The 21,593-nt window shown below is 37.5% G+C and overlaps 1 protein-coding gene across 3 annotated transcripts in view; it reads left to right on the top strand.

The window, feature by feature from the left end:
- The window catches only part of TFB1M (transcription factor B1, mitochondrial), a 79,178-nt gene that overhangs the window by 20,227 nt on the left and 37,358 nt on the right, over window positions 1-21,593 (top strand). For all 3 annotated transcript variants that reach the window (XM_042940132.1, XM_042940130.1, XM_042940131.1), the window contains 2 exons: window positions 12,816-12,924; window positions 14,276-14,427. In XM_042940132.1, the coding sequence (XP_042796066.1) occupies window positions 12,816-12,924; window positions 14,276-14,427 (261 nt within the window). The remainder of the gene's footprint in view (window positions 1-12,815; window positions 12,925-14,275; window positions 14,428-21,593) is intronic.

Here is a 21,593-nt window from a genome sequence, read left to right as displayed (position 1 = left end):
TTATATGCAGGAAAAGAATTTGCCTTAAAAAGAAATGTTGGGTACTAAAATATCACATAGATTTCTTTTTCCTGTAAAGAAGGTTTCAATATGTAAAACCACTTTCATTTAGAGGTACTAAATTAATCATGAAAATGAATAAAGGCAGAAGGTGTGATCTATTTAAAGGATTCCATTTTAGTGGTTTCTGAGCTAATAGAATTACTTTTTAAAGAAATTGTAATAATTTATAAAATGTCTTCTAGCTGAAAGTATGTCATTTGTGTCTTGATCCAATTCTTATAATATCATCTTAGGATCTTATAAGGCATCTTATATCTCACTATATAAGGCGTCTTACTTATAAGGCATCTTATATCTTAATATATGAGGCATCTTAGGATCTTACTAAATACAGTAGTATGTTACTAACACAGTTACTAACACAGTACTAACATACAGGTTTCACCGTCAGCATGTTGTAAGGTAAAAAAAACATGTCTGATATGTGAAAGTACTATAATATAGCTTTGTGTTTAAAGAACACAGACTGCAGCATCAGATTGGGTTTGACTTCAGGCTCTACCATTTACTGGGTGTATGACTTTGGGCAGGTAACTATGTCTCAAGGCCTCAGTTTGCTTGTAGGATAGTAATGAGGATTAAATGAATGCCTCATACTTAGTTAACCATGCAATATATTTTTCGATATAAGTAATCAATTAAATTATTATCCCTGTGCCTTGGGCATTTCTATTAATTAAAGATTGATCATGAGACTGCTAATCTGGAAAGAGGTAGAGGAGAAAGGTTATTCCTTTGGATCACTGGAAAATAAATCCCTAGTGCTGTGGGAATGTTGGAGCTTTGTCCCACCTCCTTGAACCAGCATTGGACATTCAGGGTTTCTTTCTCTTAATATTGTAGCATTCTCTTGTGATTATGCATTTGGGGGGGGGGTGAGGTCTTTATTATTTTTTAGTTATTGTTACATTTCTGTGGCTGAGCCAATTGTCTCTGCTTTGGAGGGGAGTGAGATTTTTTTAATACCTCAAAGAACTTGAAATCTTCCCCCGTTTCTGAATTGGAGATAACGTCACAAATAACATGTTCTCCTTGAAGTAAATAATCTGGGTTCTTCATTTTTTGTTTTAAGGATTTTGTATATTAATAACAATATGGAGGGTTTACTGCACTGAATACTTTGTTCTACAACTTTATTGAGTTATTAATGTTCAGTAAACTGCACATGTTGTTAAAAGTGTACAGATTACTGAGTTTCGACAAATACATAATCTCATGAAACCATTACCGTAATCAAGAAAATGAACACTCATCACCTTCAAGATTCCTCATTTTCCTTTATAATCCAGCCCTCCCTCTTCCCTTTCCCTGTCTTAGGGCAACCACTGATCTGCTTTGTCAATATAGGGAATTTCCATTTTTCAGAATGTTATATAAATGAAATCATACAGTATGTGTTTTTTTTTTTTTTTTTTGTCTGATGTCTTTTACTGAGCATGAGTATTTTGAGATTAATCCATGTTGCAGTATTTAGCAGTAGTTTAATTTTTTTTTATTGCTGACTAGTTAGTACTCCACTGTATGGATATACCAAATTTATAAATCCATTCACCAGTTGGTGGACTTGGAGTTGTTTTTATTTTTTGGCAATTACATATAAAGCAATCATCAGCACTCACGTGCAAGTCTTTGTGTGAGTACATACTTTGATTTCTCTTGAGTAAAGAGCTGGAGGTGGAATGTCCGAGTCTTATGGCAGGTGTATGTTAAACTTCTTGTGAAACTACCAAACTGTCTTACAAAGTGGCTGTACCATTTATCATTCCCACCAGCTGTGCGTGAGAGTTCCCGTGGCTTCACATGCTTCTCACACTTGGTGTGGTCAGTCTTTTTAATTGTAACCATCCAAGCGAGTGTATAACAGTATCTTACAGTGTCTTAACGTAGCTTTTATATGCATTTTCCTAATCAGTAATTTTGGGCATATTTTCGTGTGTTTATTTGCCATCTGTATATCTTTTTGGGGAATCGTGCAAATATTTTGAGCATTTTTTGTTTTGTCTTCATATTATTGCATTGTAAGAGGTCTTTATGTAGTTTAGATACAAGTTCTTTGTCAGCTACGTGTTTTGTAATTCTTTCTCCTCAGCTGTGACTTACCTTTTCATTTTCTTAGACATTTAACAGTGTCTTTCAAAGAGTAAAATTTAGTTTTAATAAAGTAAAGTTTATCAGTTGTTTTTCCTTTTGAGTTTGATGCTTTTTGCATCTTATGTTAAAGATAATGGCCAAAACAAGAACTAAGAATTTCCATGTTTTCTTTTAGATGTCTTAAAGTTTTAGATTTTGCACATAAGCTTATGATACATTTTGGGTTACCTTTTGTATGTGGTGTGAGGTGGGAGTAGAAGTTCATTTTTTTGCATCATTTGTTGAAAATTGTTTTTCTTATGAATTGGCTTGGTAATATTGTCGAAACTCAGCCGGTCTTATGTACACTGGTCTGTTCCTGGACTTCCAGCTCTTTTCTATTGTTCTAGATCTCTCTTTTCATGGATACCACCTGTATTGATTACTGTAGTTCTATAGTAAGACTCGAGAGCAGGTAATTTGAGTCTTCCAGCCTTGCCTTTTCCAAAATTGTTCTTGCTATTCTACGTTCTTTGAATTTCCATATAGTTTTAACATTAAATCATCAATTTCCTCTTTTTTTTTTTTTGGTTTTTGTTTTTGTTTTAAGCCTGATTAAAACTCTAGATCACTTTTAGGAGAACTGGCATCTTAATGATCTAGGCTTCTAATCTTTAAACATGGTATATTTCCCCATTTATTTAGATTTTCTTTAATTTCTGTCAGCAGTGTTTTACAGTTCTATGTATTCAAGTCTTACACATCTTTTGTCAAATTTATCCCTAACTATGTCCTGTTTTTTGATGCTATTATACTTGGTATTGGTTTTTAATTTCAATTTCCATTTGTTTGTTGCTACTATGTACAAATATCATTTGTTTTGGGAGTGGACTTTGTGTCCTCCAGCCTTGCTGTGCTCACTTATTAGTGGCTATTTTGTAGATTTCTTAGGATTTTCTGCATGTATTATCATCTATAATAAAAACCATTTTACCTCCTCCACTTCAGTCTGTTTGCTGCTATTTCTTTTTGTCTTGGCTAGAATCTCCAGTACAGTTAAACATCCTTGCCCATTCCTGATCTGAGGGAAAGCATTCAGACTTCCACCAGTACGTATGATGTCAGTTGTAGGTTTTTCCTAGATCTCCTTTTTCAGCCTGAGGAAGATCGTTTCTGTTCTAGCTACCTGAGAGGTTGTGGTGTTTGTTTTTTTAATATATATATTTTTTAAATAATGTATTTGCAAAAATACTTTTTCTGAGTTTATTGAGATAATCATATGGCTTTTTTTGTTTTTAGTTAATATAGTGAATTATATTGATCTTTTTTTTTTTCTAATGGTAAGCCAACCATCCATTGAATCTGTGGTGATAAAGTCTCTCTCATTCCGGATATTGGTATTTTGTCTCCCTACATATTGGTCAACTTTATTGATCTTCTGAAAAAACAACAACAAAAAAAAGCTTTTGATATTGATTTTTCTGTCTTGTGTTCTGTTTTCTATTTCACTGATTTCTGCTCTGAAATCTTTATGTTCTTCCTTCTGTTTCCTTGAGGTTTAATTTGTTATTTCTATATTTTTTTAAGGTGGAAGCTGAGGTTTTCTCTTTGAAGCCTTTCTTATTTTCTTATAGATGTTAAGTGCTATAATTTTCCTCTCAATACAACCTGAGTAGAATCCTACAAATTTTGAGGTGTTGTGTTTTCGTTTTCATTTATTCAAAATACTGATTTACTTAAAAAAAAATTTTTTAGAGATTTTATACCTAAAGAAAGATTTCTAAAAGAAGTTGAATTTTCAGATAAACCTTCAATTCCAGTTTCCCTTTTAATTTCTTAATTTGACTTCTTAGAGTATTTAGAAGTGTATCATTTAGCTTGTTTTCCAGATCTCTTTCTGTTAACTGATTTTTAACTTAATTCCATTGTGATAAGAAAACTTACTTTGCATGACTTAAAATCATTTTAAATTAATTTATACTTGTTTAATGGTGTAACACATGATCTATCTTGGTAAATGTTCCTTATGCAGAATATGCCTTCTGCTGTAAAGGATATACATTCTTCTATTGGATGCTATGGAAATTTCAGTAAGGTCAAGTTGGAGTTATTCAAGCCTTTTGTATTCTTAGAGATTTCATATTTGTTCTGTTGTTAAGAGAGGGGTATTGAAATCTCTTAAGTGCAGATTTGTTGGTCTGTCCTTGCAGTTCTCTCAGTTTTGCTCTCATCTATTTTGAAACACTGTTATTAGGTGCATAAACATTTAGGATTGTTAGGTCTTCATGACAAATTGGCTCCTTTATCATTATGAAATGATCATCATGATCCTTGGTGATATTCTTTCCTCTAAAATCTACTTTGATAATAACATAACCATGCCAGCTTTCTTTTGATTAATGTCCATTTCATCCTTTCCTGTATGTCTTCATATTTAAAGTCGATTTCTTATCGACAGCATATAATTGGGTCTTGCTTTTTTTCTCACCAATCTGACCATGTCCATTTGTGTACTGGTTTTCTATTGTTGCTGTAACAAATTCCCACAAACACAACAGCTTAAAATGACACACATTTATTCTGTTACAGTTCTGGGGATAAGAAGTTGAAATGAAGGTCAGTAGGGCCGTGTTCCTTTTCTGGAGGCTTCAGGGAAGAATTTTTTTTTTTTTTTTGCCTTTTCCAGCTTCTGGAGGCCACCTGCATTCATTAGCTCATGGACCTCTCACTTCCACATCTATCATTGACTTTGATCCTTCTGACTCACTCTTTTAAAGTCTTTTGTGATTGATTATTTTGGGTCCACCCAGATGATCTAGGATAATATCCCCATTCTGAGATCTGTAATCACATCTGCAAAGTCCTTTTACCATATAAAATAACATAGTCACAGGGATTAGGATGTGGGCATTTTGTGGGGCCAGTATTGGGCCTACTGCAATTTTTATCTATAACTCTTTGTTTTGTTATTTTTAGTAGTTTATTGAAGGTATATAGTATACATCTTTAACATATCCCAGTTCACCTTCAAGTAATAAAATACCACTTCATGTATAGCATACAAATCTTAGAATAATGTGTTTCTCCCTGCCAGGCCTTTGTACTGTTGGCGTCCTGTGTTTTGCTTCTCCATGCTGTAAACTTCACCGTACAATGTTATTTTTGTTCTAACAGTCAATGCTATATTAAAGAGGTTTCAATACAGTAGACTTCTGTACAATGTGGGGGTTAGGGGCACTGACCTCTGCACGGTTGAAAATCCACGTATTACTTTGTACTCCCCAGAAATTTAACTAAAGCCTACTATTAACCAGAAGCCTTACCAATAACATAAACAATCACTTAACACATTCTTTGTATGTTACATGTGCTGTTTATTACAGTAAAATAATCTAGAGAGAAGAAAATCATATCATATTCCTATTATCCTAATCATATTAAGAAAATCATAAGAGAAAATACATTTATAGTACTGTAAGAAATCCGCATATACATGGACCAGTGCAGTTCAGACCCTGTTGTTAAAGGGTCAGCTATAATAAGAAAAATTGTTACATATTTACCCATATGGTTACTGTTCTGAGTGCTCCTCATCCGTATGTCCACCTAGTATTATTTTCTGTCTACCTGAAAGACTTTCTTCAGCATTTTTTGTAAGTTTTGTGGAACTTTCCATGTTTGTATGTCTGAAGAATTATTTTGTTTTGCCTTTGTTGTTGAAAAACATACTGGCAACTGTTTTCTTTTAGTACTCTAAAACCGTGGCTCCACGGTCTTCTCACTTGCATTGTTTCTGACCAGAAATCTGTTGTCATTCTTATCTTTGCTCCTCTGCCTTTTTTCCCTGGTTGCTTTTGAGATTTCTCACTGCTTTTGAACAGTTTCATCACGGTGCACCTTAGTGTCCTTTTCTTCGTGTTTCTTTTGTGTGAGAGTCCTTGAGATTCTTGGATCTGCAGGATTTCCTGCTTTCCTGCTGTCCAGTGTCTGAAAACTGTAGTTTCGTCTATTTTATCTATTTTTTATCTGTTTAAGCCAGAAGAGACTATCTGGTCTTCTGTTCTCCATCTTAGCCAGAGTAAGAAGCTCTAGGATTCTTCTTAATCATTATGTGTTTATTTTGTGCAACTTTGGAGATAGGAAGTCATGATTATTGTTAGTATTGCCTCTGGGTTTTATAATAGGTAAACAGTGATTGTTTCTACCTGATAGGTAGGATGGAAAATTCACAGAATTGAGAAACAAATTGGCTGATGTACGATCTCAGATAAGGCACTTAGTAGCTTTCGATCTTGAGCTTGCTGTTGTGAACCTGTTTCAGCTTCAGCTTTCTCATCTGCAGCATGAGGATAATAGTTATTGTTTGTGATCGTTACAAGGATGGTAAGAAATTTATGTAAAGAGATGGGCATATAGAGCCTAGCATATTGCCAGTAGCCAGTAAATGGTTGCTATTATAATTATTCCCCTTCTGTGTCATCTTATAAAGGGATCTGTAGTTTAGTCATCCTGGCAAAAGGAGCTGTTTTTCATCAGAGACCGTAAAATTTTAAATTCTTTCATCTCTAGCAAATTTTACAAAAGGGGGGGCGCCTGGGTGGCTCAGTCGGTTAAGCGTCCGACTTCGGCTCAGGTCACGATCTCGCGGTCTGTGAGTTCGAGCCCCGTGTCGGGCTCTGTGCTGACGGCTCAGAGCCTGGAGCCTGCTTCCGATCCTGTGTCTCCCTCTCTCTGTGACCCTCCCCCGTTCATGCTCTGTCTCTCTCTGTCTCAAAAATAAATAAACGTTAAAAAAAAAAAATTTTTTTTTAAATAAAAAAAAAAAACAAAAGGGAAGATGGCCTGACTTTCTGTCGTGGCATGATTACATACTTCACACATGTAATTTATCTTTAAGATATGGCTACAGCCACAGTTAATCAAAACTCAACGAATAAGTAAAAGATGGCTTACAACCAAAGTGACTTCCTAGTCCACTACAAACTAGAAGTAGATCAATGCTAGAAGCAGACCCACTGACAATAGCAAGAAGTAACAGTTATTACTGTGGCAGAAAAGCTATAAAAAGCAAACATAAAACTGAAAAAAAAAGCGCAGTAGTAAGGGATCATAACCACTGACGCCGTTACTCTACAGGCAACAATGACCCCTAGTCAAGAAAAGGGTGAAATTGGGTTCATTGTTCTTGGCTTAAGGAAGAGAATTTTGTGATATTGTATAGCAAGATTTCCCTCTGTAACCTTTTCTGTTTATTTTTCACAAATTTTTTTTACTGAAGTATAATTAACACAGTGTTGTGCTAGTTTCAAGTGTACAGTATAATGATCAACAGTTCGTTAGTTTCTCCACGCTCCTCAAGATAAGTTTACTCTTAATCCTCCTTGTCTGTTTCACCCATTCCCCCACCCAACTCCCCTCTGGCAACCGTAGTTATTTCTCTGTATTCAAGAATTTTTCTATTTGCCTCTTTTCTATTTGTTTTGTTTCTTAAATTCCAGAAATGAGGGAAATCATACGGTATTTGTTTTTCTTTGACTTATTTTACTTAACATTCTATCATCTGGGTCCATCTATGTTGCTGCAGGTGGCAAGATTTCATTCTTTTTGATGCCTGAATAATACTCAATCGTATATATATACACCACATCTTCTTTATCCATTCATCTGTCCATGGACACGGGTTGCTTTCATATCTTGGCTATCGTAAATAATAATGCAGAAAACATAGGGGCGCATATGTCTTTTCAAAATACTGTTTTAGTTTTTGGGGGGTGAATACCCAGTAGTGGAATTACTGGGTCATATAGAAATTGTATTTTTAAGTTTTTGAGAAACCTCCATACTGTTTTCCACAGTGGCTGTGCCAATTTGCATTCCCACCGACAGTGCACAAGGATTCCCTTTTTCTCCACCGTGCCATCATTTGTTATTTCTTGTGGTTTTTATTTTAGCCATTCTGATGGGTATAAAGTGATATCTCATTGTGGTTTTGATTTGCATTTCTCTGATTAGTGATGTTGAGCATCTTTTTATGTGTCTGTTGGCCGTCTGTATCTTGTCTTTGGAAAAAGACATTTTTCCATTTTTCAATAGAATTATTTGTTTTTTGTGTGTTGAGTTGTAGAAGTTCTTTATATATTTTGGATATTAACCCCATATCAGATCTATCATTTGCAAATATCTTCTCCCATTCAGTAGGTTGCCTTTGTGTTTTGTTGATGGTTTCTTTCACTGTGAGAAAACTTTTTATTTTGGTTAGTCCCAGTAGTTTAATTTGCTTTGGTTTCCCTTGCCTGAGGAGATGTATCTGGAATTTTTTTTTTTTAAATGGCGAATGTCAAAAGAATTACTGCCTGTGTTTTCTTCTAGTAGTTTTGTGATTTCAGGTCTCACATTTAGGTCTTTAATCCATTTTATTTTTGTGTATGGTGTAAGAAAGTGGTCAAGTTTTATTCTTTTGCATGTAGCTGTCCAGTTTTCCCAGCACATTTGTTGAGGAGACCGTGTTTTCTTCCCACTGTATCCCTGCCCCTTTGTCAAAGGTTAATTGACCTTACAAACTTGGTTTCATTTCTGGGCTCTCGGTTCTGCTCCATTGATCCATGTGTCTTGTGGTTTGTTTGTTTTTTTTTGTTTTTTGGTTTTTTTTTTTTTTGCCAGTACTGTACTGTTTTGGTTACTGTAGCTTTACAGTATATCTTGACATCTGTGGTTGTGATACCTCTAGGTTTGTTCTTTTTCAAGATTGCTTTGGCTATTTGGGGTCTTTTTGGTTCCATACAAATTTTAGGGTAATATGTACTAGTTCTGTGAAAATGTTCGTATTTTGATAGGGGTGCATTGAATCTGTAGATTGCTTTAAGCAGTGTGAACATTTTAACCATGTTGTCTCTTCCAATCCAGGAGTATGGAATATCTTTCCATTTGTGTCATCTTTAATGTTTTTCATCGGGGTTTCATAGTTTTTGGAGTATGGGTGTTTTGTTTCTTTGGTTAAGTTTATTCCTAGGAATTTTGTTATTTTTGGTACAGTTGTAAATGGGATTGTTTCCTTAACTTTTCTTTCTGCTACTTCATTATTATTCATCAGAAAATCATTCACCATGATCAAGTGGGATTTATTCTAGGAATGCAAGAGTAGTCCAATATTTATAAATCAATCAATGTGATACATCACATTAATAGAAAGAATAAAAACCATATGATCATTTCAATAGATGCAGAAAAAGCATTTGACAAAGTACAACGTCCATTCATGATAAAAACTCAACACAGTAGATTTAGAGGGGACATATCTCAACATCATAAAGGCCATATTATGAAAAATCCATATCCAATGTTGTAATAAATTGTGAAAAACTGACAGCTTTTCCTCTGAGACCTGGCACAAGACAAGGATGTCCATTGTCCCCATTTTTATTCAACATAATGCTGGAAATCTTAGCCATAGCAATCAGACAAGAAAAAAATAGGCTACTGTAGAAGTTTCTCTTTAAGAAGTGTTAACGCTGAAAGGAGTAAGCACTGTTTGAATATAAAGTTTATTAAATCTCTAAGTCCTTGATGAGACTGAGTACATGAGTTTCTGCCATGCATATTTTGGTCCTGTTTGAAAAATAAAACAAGGAGACTTTTTGAAGTCATGCTGTCCTCTTCTTCCGTAAAAAAAAAAAAAAAAAAAAACCTATTGTAACATTATCTTAAATTCCTTTTGAGTAATAGCATTAGTCTTTTCTGTGTATTCTACAGAAGAATAAAAATTGTTTTTCACCTATCATTCTGTATCATAGATTCCTTCATTCTCATATAGTTTTCCTAACAGTTTGCGTAGCACTTATTTCAACAGTGTTTGGGTTCCTACTATGTAACAGGTCAGGAAGAAGGTAATATCACCAGGCTGTGTAATTAATGCTTTAGCTCACTCTACAATGCTGGATGCCAGGAGTCCCTCACCCACCATGAGAGGTAGCCTAAAACATACCAAATGGCCATTCAATATAGTTCTTTGTTCTCAAGGAATTTCTAGTTGTGCATAAGTTCCAAAAGTCGCATAAATTATTTCCTCATCAGGGGCACCTAGGTGGCTCAGTCGGTTAAGTGTCTGCTTCAGCTCAGGTCATAATCTCCTGGTTCTTGAGTTCGAGCCCCGCATTGGTGTCTCTTCTGTCGGGACTGAGCCCACTTTGGATCCTCTGTCCCAGTCTCTCTGCCCCACTCTCTCTGCCCCACTCTCTCTGCCCCTCCCCTGAATGTGTGCTCTCCCTCTCCGTCTCTCTCAAAGTAAATATAAATAAACTTAAAAAAAATTTCCTCATCAAATGAGATCACCAACAAATTACCTAGGTGGACCTTAGGTGCTTGCCCCCTGCAGAAAAGCTATCTCTAAAACCTTGACTTCGAGAGATTTTTTAAGTGACCCTATGAAGAATACTCCTGCATTTGTTTCCTCATTTTTGTTAAAGGCATTCTCTATTATTTTGTTCCATATACCCCTCACAAAACTTAATGCTAGGAAGAAAAAAAACAAACATTGTCTCTCCTGGAGACTTGGTATAATTATTTCCAGTAGAGAGTAAAAATTCTATAATTCAGTGTATAAATTGTCAGAGCTAACACCTGTAGGATTTACATACCTGCTTCTTTCATTGTTTCGTTTTCTGTTTCTTCTTATACAACCTTATCTAATGAATGCCTTTTACTCTAAACTGACTTAAACCTCATTTTGGAAGGATATGGCATTAAAAACTAAAATAAAAATGATGGAACAACTTACGAGTGTCTGTAAAAATACTCATTTGACTATAATCGGGTGTCTGCATTTGTAGTCAGCTGTGCTTTGAGCACATTATGAGCTAACACCGTCAGAGTTTTAAGTATAAAGTAGGGGTGCTCTTCTGGCTGTAATAGTGATCTTTCCCACCTCTCCACCATCCCCCAAATACTGTCATGGTAATGAAAACATCATTCTCTATTAGTGGTTGGTAAGAAAATGTGTGTCATTGCTGAATATCATTAGGTGTTTAAGTGGCTATTGTCTGTAATCATTCATACTATCATTTCAGTTTGTATGCCGTTTTTTCCCCCCCATAATTGCTTTAAGGCTTTCACAGAAAGCTATGGTCACCAGTATTCATTTCTTCCTCAGTGGGGAGTCTGAAAGGGGAAGATCAAGCTACAGAGTAGTCTTGGGAGGATTTGCTTTGTCATTGGCTGAGACTTAAGTCTGAAGGGCAATCCTAAAGAAATCGGCTAGAAATACAACTTTAAACCTAGGAAAGGAAGGTTAATGTGTGTTACACCAGTTTTCTGGTATGCAGCTGAGTGTGTATCAGTTAAATGTTAAAAAATTAACATTTCAAACGTGGTTATCAGAGCATGTATATTAATGCCAAAGATCTAAGTTTACATGGTTTTGTTTTAGTCTTAATTACTAATTACTTTATTACTTTATATACGATCATGAAGCATAAGCTTTTAGTTCTTCTGCTTTGTTTTTGGTATGCAAATTTGTTGTGTTTTAATTATGTGAAGCAGAATTCTAGAAAACAACTAATATTCTTCATTAATGGTAAATGCAGTCATTAAATGCATAGTTTTTATGCAATAAGAGCCTGTCCCAAAGAGAGTTACCTTCTTTTTTATTCATAGTATGTTGGAGTTACTATGTTTTCCATGATTTATAGTCTGGAACTCATCAGATTAAGTTTTAGCAAGTTTGGTAATTTAAAATAATCTATAAGTACAATAGTATTGGAGATACACAATTTTTTTTTGCTAAACTACCATGACTAAATATACCAGACTAGATGATTCCCAAACTGAAATGTTTAGGTTCTTACCAGTTTAAGCATTTCAGCGCTGTATTTTTGAAGTGTTACTTGTATAATTCTACCTGATTTATCAGTGAAATAATTTTTTGCAACTTTCTTGACTTTACAAATTTTGAGAGTCTCAAATCTCAGGCTGGGAGGAGGAGTTTTCCCGTTTTATGGTTGATCGTTCGCTTATTCACTTATCAAAAAATGTGAAGCACCTACTCTGCACTTTGTAGCTGCAGGGGACATTAAGATAGGTGGGAAACAGGTGCTACCCTTAAGGAGCATATGTTATCACAGGGAGAAGAAACCTCTCTATACACAATTAGGAGATAGTAGGTCATAATGCCGTAAAGAAGCATGTGCAAGGCACGACATTTACCCAAAGGCAGGAGTAATCTACGAAGTAGGTGCCGTGTTCCGGGGTCTCTTCTCTGGCTTCTATGGTGTTTCTTTCATCCTTCCTACCAGTGGCCAGAATTAGGCAAGAAGAAGGTTAGGAGAGAGAATCAGCAGCACCAAGGGGTGCTCAGGGCAAAAGTTCCCTAACTTGGAGCCAAGGGTGTCTGAGCCTCTTGAGGTGATACCTGATGTGGAAGGAAGGTCACCTCTTCCTTATAATCTCCTTTAGAAGGGATGTTAGTGATACATGTACTCCTGCTCTTAAACTTCCTAAGCTTCAGGGGACTGCATCTGGGTGGTAGTTGTTGTTTTTTAAACCATGAAGAATCAAGTTTTATGTTGGGTGCAGGGTGTGTGTGTGTGTGTGTGTGTATAGAGAGAGAGAAAGAGAGAATGAGAGAGAGAGTGTGTGTTTCACTGTTCTCCAAAGTGTGAATTCATTTTATTGATCTTTTTGTAAACTAGATGCTTTCCGATGCAGCACCTGGAAAACTGAGAATTGTCCATGGTGATGTGTTGACATATAAGATAGAAAGGGCTTTTCCAGAAAGTCTTAAAAGACGGTGGGAAGATGGTAAGTGATTTGGGGTTGGTTTTCGTATTTTCTTTTATAATTATTTATAGTACAAATATTTAATGCTATTATACATTACAAACATTACACATTTATATTAAATATTATAAAAACAGAATTGAATACGTAGTGTGCATTATAATTTTTTCTGCTTTTCTACTCTTTTCCAAAATGATAAATCTAATTACTTTTTCTTCTATTTGTCTCCTATTTTTCAAATGTTTAGGGTTCTAAACCCTAGCTTGCTATTTTTATGACAAATAAGCTTGCTATTTTTATGACACCATGTAATGATGGGATAAACTATGAAGTGTTACTTTTTCCAAATGGTGAAAAAAAGAAGTGTTTTAGTAAACGAAGCCACACCCAGTTACCAGCGTCTCGCATTCCATGGCCAGCCAAGGGTCTTCATTTTTTAGACAGTCGGGTCCCCGCTATGTACCAACTCTTTGGAATCCGTAGATACATGGGGTGTGTTACTTGCCTATAAAGCCCTTGAGAATACGTACTGCTGGCCTGACCGCCAGTGTGTGTGTGTGTGGCCGCAGCACCGCCAGGCTCCTTCAGAGAGGTGGCCACTGCCTGCCTCCGCCTTCCGGCTCTCCTCTCGGCACACTGCCTTCAGGTCTCCGGTCCGGCCCCAGTCACACCGGAGTCAGAGTGACCTCCTGAATTCCTCTCTCAAACCTTATCTGATGGGGTTCTCAGGCATTCATCTGAGTGTTACCTGCTCTTCCGGACGTTTTCTCTGCTCTTGTCTTCCCTGACACCAGGTCCTTCCGTTTTCCCTTTTACGTTGTACGACTTTCTCTAGCTGTTCCTTGCTGGTGGTTCTTTTTCCAGCTACCTCTTAGATGTTGTTCCTGAGCTCTTTCTTCTTGAGCACCTGCTCTTGTGCTCCAGATTTGCCGGAATTCCTCTGCTCCTGTGGTTAACTTACACCTGTGTGCGGCAGACACTTCCATCTGTCTGTGCAGCCTGTACCCCCTTCCTGGCATCTGATCCTCTGACAGCTTCACCTGGGTGCCCCATAGGCACTTTGACCTCCTCACGTCCGGATCAAATTACCTTTTCCCTCAAATCCGGTCTCTTTCGTATTTTTCCTAAGCCGGGAAACCTGAGGACTTTGAACACTAATTAAGGTAGAATGTTTTTCTTAATAATTCAAAGCTGACGATGAGGAAACATTGCTTTTGAAGAATAAATGGACTGAAAAATAGGTAGCCATGTCGTTTCATGTATTTTTGTTTGACGCTGTTAGTACCCAGTTTGACTTTTATTCTTAACCAAAATAGTATTCAGAACACTTTGATGAAATCGTTACAAGTTGTTTTTTCCTCCTGCTAACCAGATCCTCCAAATGTACATATTATTGGAAATCTGCCTTTTAGCGTATCAACTCCACTGATTATCAAGTGGCTTGAAAATGTTTCTTGTAAAGATGGACCTTTTGTTTATGGCAGAACCCAGATGACATTGACTTTTCAAAAGGAAGTGGCAGAGGTAAGTTCTGACCGTGTGTGGTTTTTTTTTGTTTGTTTGTTTTTTTTGGCTCTTCGAATTCCAAAACAAAGTAATGCTGCATTTTTGTGACAGACTGTGTTTTCTAAGTTAATGCTCCATTACACATACACACCAACACCAGCTCAACCAACAGTTAAGCATGTCATGATGATGACAGGTGTGACTGCTTTGAGCTCTCCGTGGAGAACACGAGTGCTGTGCTGCCAGCCAGGAAGGCCATGTCCTACATACAGGGACACAGTAGGGCCATAGAACAGTGAGAGATGGCATCTGTGGGATGCTGCTGATACAGTAATACATAGGGATTGGCCTGTGATCGGTTAAAGTTGATACATTGAACTTCATGAGATGGTGAAGAATGCGGTAATCAGTCGGTTTGGAGAAAGGGAAGGAGGTTGGTGTCTGATTATGCAGTACATAGACTTTCACTTAATCCCCTACTTCTGCTGGGCCTGCTATGCCTGCATTCCCATGGCGGGAGTGTTCCCAGGTCACTCTCTAGAAAATAATCCTACGGGGTAATAAGCAAGGGCAGGTTTTGTGCTGCAGAGGTTTAATGAGGGGATCTGCAGACTATAAGTGTTTGTTTTTTTTTTTAATTTTTCATTATGACTTACAAATACAGAAGAGTATGTGATGGATTTGTATGGCTTAATAAAAAGAACACCTGAATCACCCCACTCAACTCAATAGTTAAATTCCCAACATCGTTGACACCCTCTTGTATGCCTCATTCTGATTGTATCTCTGGTTTTCCACCTGCTACCAAAGTAATCAGTACCATGAATTTGGAACTTATTATTCCCTGTTTAGTTTGGCACATAGATTCTTATCTGTATAATTAATATACTTTAGTTTTCTCCATTTTTGAACTTACGCAAATGGATTCATGCACTATGTACTTCTTTTCTCCTCATTCACTTATGCTGCTCATAGCTGTAGTTTATTTGTGTAGTTATACACTACCCACTCTTTGACTAAGTCATAATTTATCTGTCCATTCTCCTGTTTTGGAATCCTGTTCCAGTGTTTTTACAAACAAAGCTGTCGTGGAGATTCTTCTATTTATGTCCGCTGGAGCACATAAGCAAGCTTTCCCTAGAGAATATATCCAGAAGTGGCCATGCTGGGTCTTAAGTTCCCCCAATCTTCACTTGGGCTAAATAATGCTAATTTGCTTTCTGAAGTCATCATGCCTGTTTATATTCCCACCAACAGTGTGTGTGAGTTCATTTTGCTTCATATCCTTGCCAGTACTTGATATTGCCAGACTTGTACTTTGTGTTAATCAGAGCTGAATGGTGTGTTTTTGTGGTTTTATTTTGTCTTTTGCTAAATTTTTAATCAAATTGAGCACCGGGGTCACCTGGGTGTCTCAGTCGGTTAAGCGGCCAACTCTTGATATTGGCTCAGGTCATGATCTCATGGTCAAGATCAAGCCGTGTGCTCAGCGCAGAGCCTGCTTGGGGTTCTCTTTCTCTCCCTCTCTTGCTGTCCTTCCCTCACTTTTGTACATGCGTTGTCTCTCTGTCTCTCTCTCTGTCTCTCTCTCTCTCTCTCTCTCTCTCTCTCTCAGAATGAACTTTTTTAAAAAACTAAGCACCATTTTGCATGTTTATGGACCTTTGAGATAGCATCTTTTTTGTGAAGTACTTGCCCTTTGCTTATTTTTCTGTTGGATTGCTTGTCTTATTCTCTTATATTTGGAGGAGTTCGAACATGGTCTTCGTACTAGTCTTTTATTAAGTGTCACAAATTTTTTCTTCTCCTCTTTGGCATGTTATGGTCTTTATGGTATCCTTTAAAGAGCAGATGCTTTTAATTGTAAATTTATGGTTAGTGCTTTTGTGTCTTATTGAAGAACTCTTTATATCTTGATATCATGAAGATATTCTTCTGTGTTATCTTCTAGAAGCTTTTATTGTTTTACTTTTCACATTTATATGTGTAATCCACTTGGGATTGATTTTTGTGTATGGTGAAAATAGAAGCCACTTTTCCTGTTTTTCATACATATCCCCAGTGAACTTAGCACTTCTTCACTAACCTCTACCAACACCTCTGACATAATGACAAAGCCTCTATTGCACTGGTCTGATTAGAGACACCAAGAAGAACGATTGTATGAATCTAGGAGACAAAAGGCCCGGTGTTACAGAAGACAGAGCATGGAATCCTCAGAAGAACATTCAGTTCACCTCAGAGTAGCACAAAGAATTTGATAAGACACCTATCATGTTTGCATATACTGAAAGAATAGGTAAGTTGAATTAGTGATAAATAGAAAATCAAATACAGGAAGGATTGAAGCAAGCAAAATATATCACTGTTAGAAAGACAAGTAAAAATGTTATTGGAAATATATAATTATTTATTCTGGAAACCGAAGGAAAAAAGAGGGACCTGTATAAAAAAAATCACAAAACTTTACTGAGAGTCTCAGAAGATCACTGAGCTAAATCAAGAGAAATAGAACCCTGGAAGAAAAAAAAAAATGAGTATTATAAAGATGCTTCATTTTTCCCAATTATGTTTTTTCAGCAACATCTTCAAATGTAGTGAGTAAAGTTCCAGGGATCATCTTGAGTGGGCCTGCAAGAATGGAAAAGAAATTTTGAAAAAAAGAAGAGTGATGAGAGAAGCCTTGCCTATCAAATGTTAAAATGTATTGTAAACTCTAATAACTGAAGCACTGTGACGCATTATGAAACTGAGTGACGGCTACATTAGAAGGCACAGAATCAGCGGCGCCTGGGTGGCTCAGTTGGTTGAATGTCTGATTTTGGCTCAGGTCATGATCTCACTGTCCATGGGTTCAAGCCCCGCATTGGGCTCTGTGCTGATAGCTCAGAGCCTGGAGCCTGCTTCCGGTTCTGTGTCTGTCTCTCTCTCAAAGGTAAACAAACATTAAGAAAATTAAAAAAAAAAAAAAAAAAAAAAGCCAGAATCAGACAACTTCATATTTGATAACGATTGTATCCTGTGTCAGCAAAGGAAAAAAAAAAAAAAAAGATGATTTAGTGAATGCTTGGATATTGAAGCAATTTAATAATTCACCGTATGTAATAAAAAAAATAATTCACACATAAAAATTCCAGTTCCTAGAGCCCACCGGCCACCCTGCTGCCACTGTCCCTGTGGCGCCTTAACAAAGGCACCGTCTCAAAGCATGAGCAGTCCTAAAGGTGCCTGGAGAAGTCGGGGGTGTGGACACACTGACCAGGGTATTGGCAGCCTTCTATGAAGAACCGGAGAAACCTAATAGTGCTGTGCGTTTTTAAAGCATCGCTTAGGAGCTGCTGCCCCTAGAAAATCCAGAAATAGAGCTGCCTCACCTAGAATCGACAGAAATGAAAGAGAAATATGAAGCTATTGTAGAAGAAAATAAACAAAAACAAAGCTTGCTCTGTATGCACCACCTCAGAATAGGATTCTTCTCAGTTGAAAAGACACTGAAAAAATGGTGTTGTCTGACTTGAATAGTTTGTATAGTATGTAATATTTTGCAGAACAGCTTCCGTAGAACTCTTGATACGTTGAATTCACCTGTATCACACTTTAACTGTTACAAACACATATACTTCGAAACACCAACAATATAAAAACAAAAAGTTTCCAGTTACTGTATCTTCAGATTCACTACCCTGTTGTGCAGTGGCTAATCTGTTGTTAATTTTATTCAGTTTTCATTTTGGATATTGTAGTTTTACTTCTAGAAGTTCCATTTGGGTCTTATATTGTCCCTTACTTCATTATGTTCATGCTTTCCTTGGCATCTTTACATAGGTATAATATTTATAATAGCTGTTGTAAGACCTTTGCTTATTAATTTCACTACCTCTGTCATTTCTGTATCATTTTACCATTTGCTTTTTTTCCCCTCCCTCTTTCTATGGGTCCTACTTTTCTGCTTCTTTGCAAGCCTGGTAATTTTTATTATTTTTAATATTTATTTAATTTTGAGAGAGAGAGAGCACACAAGTAGAAGAGGGTCAGAGAGAGAGAGAGGGACATGCAGATTTCAAAGCAGGCTTTAGGCTCTGAGCTGTCGGCACAGAGCCCGATGTAGGGCTCAAGCTCTCGAACCCGTGAGATCATGACGTGAGCTGAAGTTGAATGCTTAACCGACTGAGCCACCCAGTCGCCCCACAAGCCTGGTAATTTTTGGCGAGATGCTAGATATTGTGAGGTTTTGTTCTGTTTTGTTTAATCTTGTGGAGGGCTGGATTTTGTTGTATTGGCCTGAGTGGTGGGTTTTGTTCTGGCACAAAGATGAGTCACGTGCATATTGGTTTGGAGCTTGCTTTTAAGCTTGCTTATGACAAGTCTATAGCAGCCTTTAATCTGAGGCTAATTAAAGTCACACTATTAAGTCACAACCTTTCTGAGGAATCCACCCAGTACGCCGTGTATTTCAAGGGCTCTTTACTTGGCTGTTGGGTGTACAGACTACCTCTAGCCCTGTGTGACCTGCATTTGTCCCACTTTCTGATGCTACTTTCTCCAGCCTCCCAACCTCATGCACTTCTAGACCGATGCTCTGTCAGAGACTTGAAGGGATCCCTTTGCATATCTCAGGAGCTCCCTCCCCTTTCCTGTCTCCCATGCCCCCTGTCAGTCTCTGTCTCTGTGTGTGTGTGTGTGTGTGTGTGTGTGTGTGTGTGTGTGTGTGTGTGTGTGTTTACATATCCAGTAGTGTGCCTCACAAGTTCTGGCTGCCTTGGCCTCCCAGAGCCTGGCGTCTGTCTCCTCTCGTCAGGCAGACCACTGGGCTCTGTTTCTACTCCTGCTTGTGCTGCTGCCTGAGTATGGCTTCCAGGCTGTTAGCTGCTCAGTTGTGAGGCTCACCTCTCACCTTCTTTCTCCGGTGTCTGTGCTCATAGTCCCGTAATGCTGTTGTTTAATTTACATACATTTTATGTATGTAAAGTGTCGTTTCATACATTTTATTCAGCTTCATACTTGTTTTTTTGTAGACAACTTTTTAATATCAGAATTCCCCTGAGAGAATTATATACATATGTGAGAATTACACACACACACACACACACAACACATATATATATAAAATGTAGTCACATTAGTTCTGTTCTTTAGATGCCTTCCTCTGCATTTACACATGTGTAAGAATTCTATTCCTTAGATCTCTCCCTCTCTCTTTACCCATGTTCCACTTGAGAATAGTGGTTCTCTGTGGAGACGATTTTGCCCCCAGCCCCCCATTCGGGGACATTTGGCAGTATCTGGAGACATTTTTTTTTTGTAGTGCGTGACTGACTCAAATGTAGTACGTTTACACTGTTGGGCAACCACTGCCTCTGTCTAGTTCCATAAAATATTTAATGCATACCTTTTGAAAGCTATATGAAAGCAGAGATTACTTGAGTGATTCAGAAGAAATTTCTGTCATTTAACTCACTAGGCAATTTATTGAGTTTTACAGTTGTAAAATTTTAATTATATGAATATTTTTCACTTTGTTTTTAATTTGCCTGTATGGTACTGATGATAATATCGGCTCTTACTTATGGAATGTCTGCTATGGAATGGATGCCACTTCAGGTCCGTTTTCTTATTTAAGCCTCAAAGCAAGCTAATGAAATAGTATTTTTTAATTGACATTGACACACAGAGTTAGTTTCAGGTGTACAACGTAGGGATTCAGCAACTGTGCACGTTGTGCTGTGTTTGCCCCAAGAGTAGCTGCCATGTGTCAGCACACAAGGTATTACGCCACCGACTGTATTCCCTGTGCTGAACCTTTCATCCTTGCGACTTACAACTTTTGATAGGAAAGGATACTGAAGGTCGGAGGTTTTAATTAGCTTCTTCAAGACCACACAGCTACCAAGTAGCAGAGCTGGGACTTAGGCCAAGCTAGTCCGGCTCCCAAAACTTGATCTTCTGATCGCAACAGAATAATATTCACGTGGACACAGATTCAGTATCTAGGACATGTATAAATTATGAGGAAAGTTAAACTGAGCAAGCAGGATTCTGGGTACATGTAAACTCAAAATTAAGTGCTTAAAAACAAGTGACGAGAAGCAGCTAACAGAACACCAGAAATCTTCACAGAACTATTCAAAATTAAGGAATTTAAAACTGAATTAAGGAGCTTTTGCTGGAAGTTTTTCATATAATTTCAGAGACTTTAATTATTGACCTGGCAGAATCTTAAAATCATGATTTGTAACTATTACCTTCTTTCTCTTCCATCACTGATTACTCCCTCTCTACTGGATTACTAAGATCAAAAAGGAAACCTGCTCTAATGTCCTCTATTTTACAAAACAAAACAACTGTGTCTCTCTCTGTCTCAGAAATAAGTAAAAAAAATTAAAAATTAAAAAAATTTTTTTTAAAAAAAAGGCGCCTGGATGGCTCAGTCAGTTGAGTGACTGACTTCGGCTCAGGTCATGGTTTGTGAGTTCAAGCCCCGGGTCAGGCTGTGTGCTGACAGCTCAGAGCCTGGAGCCTGCTTCAGATTCTGTGTCTCCCTCTCTCTCTTTGCCTTCCCCTGCTCACACTCTGACTCTCTCTGTCTCAGAAATAAATAAACATGAAAAAAAAATTTTTTTTTAAACAAAACAAAATGGGAGCCTGGGTGGCTCAGTCGGTTCAGCATCCAACTCTTGAGTTCAGCTCAGATCATGATCTCCTGGTTTGTGGGATCGAGCCCCACGTCAGGCTCTGCAGGGTCTGCATCAGATTCTCTCCCTCCCTCTTTCTCACTGCCCTTCCCCGCCCCCCCCCCCCCCCCCCCCCCCCCCCCCCCCCCCCCCCGTGTGCCTTCCAGAGCTGGCTCTTGCACGCTCGCTTGCTCTCTCTCTCTCTCTCTCTCTTATAAATAAATAAACAAACTTTAAAAGACAAAACAATCTCCCTTGACCCCACCTCATGCCTTCTGGCTATCTATAACAACCTAGGAACATTGCAGTCTATTTAACTTGATGGTTGCTTAAGTTCGAACCCATTCTAGAAGCATTACAATTTTATCCTTCCTGCCCATGTTTTATGTATTTGATGTCCTATTTTATGTCTTTTTATGTTGTGTATTCCTAATTATCATAGGTATGATTGATTTGACTACTTTTGTCTGAACCTTCATACTAGCTTTTATGAGGGGTTGATTTACTACCTTT

This window comes from Panthera leo, chromosome B2 (assembly GCF_018350215.1).
Source record: "Panthera leo isolate Ple1 chromosome B2, P.leo_Ple1_pat1.1, whole genome shotgun sequence".
In the NCBI taxonomy this organism is placed as follows: Eukaryota; Metazoa; Chordata; class Mammalia; order Carnivora; family Felidae; genus Panthera; species Panthera leo.
Note: the sequence above shows the minus strand (reverse complement) of the source record. Positions and strands in the feature narration are given on the sequence as shown.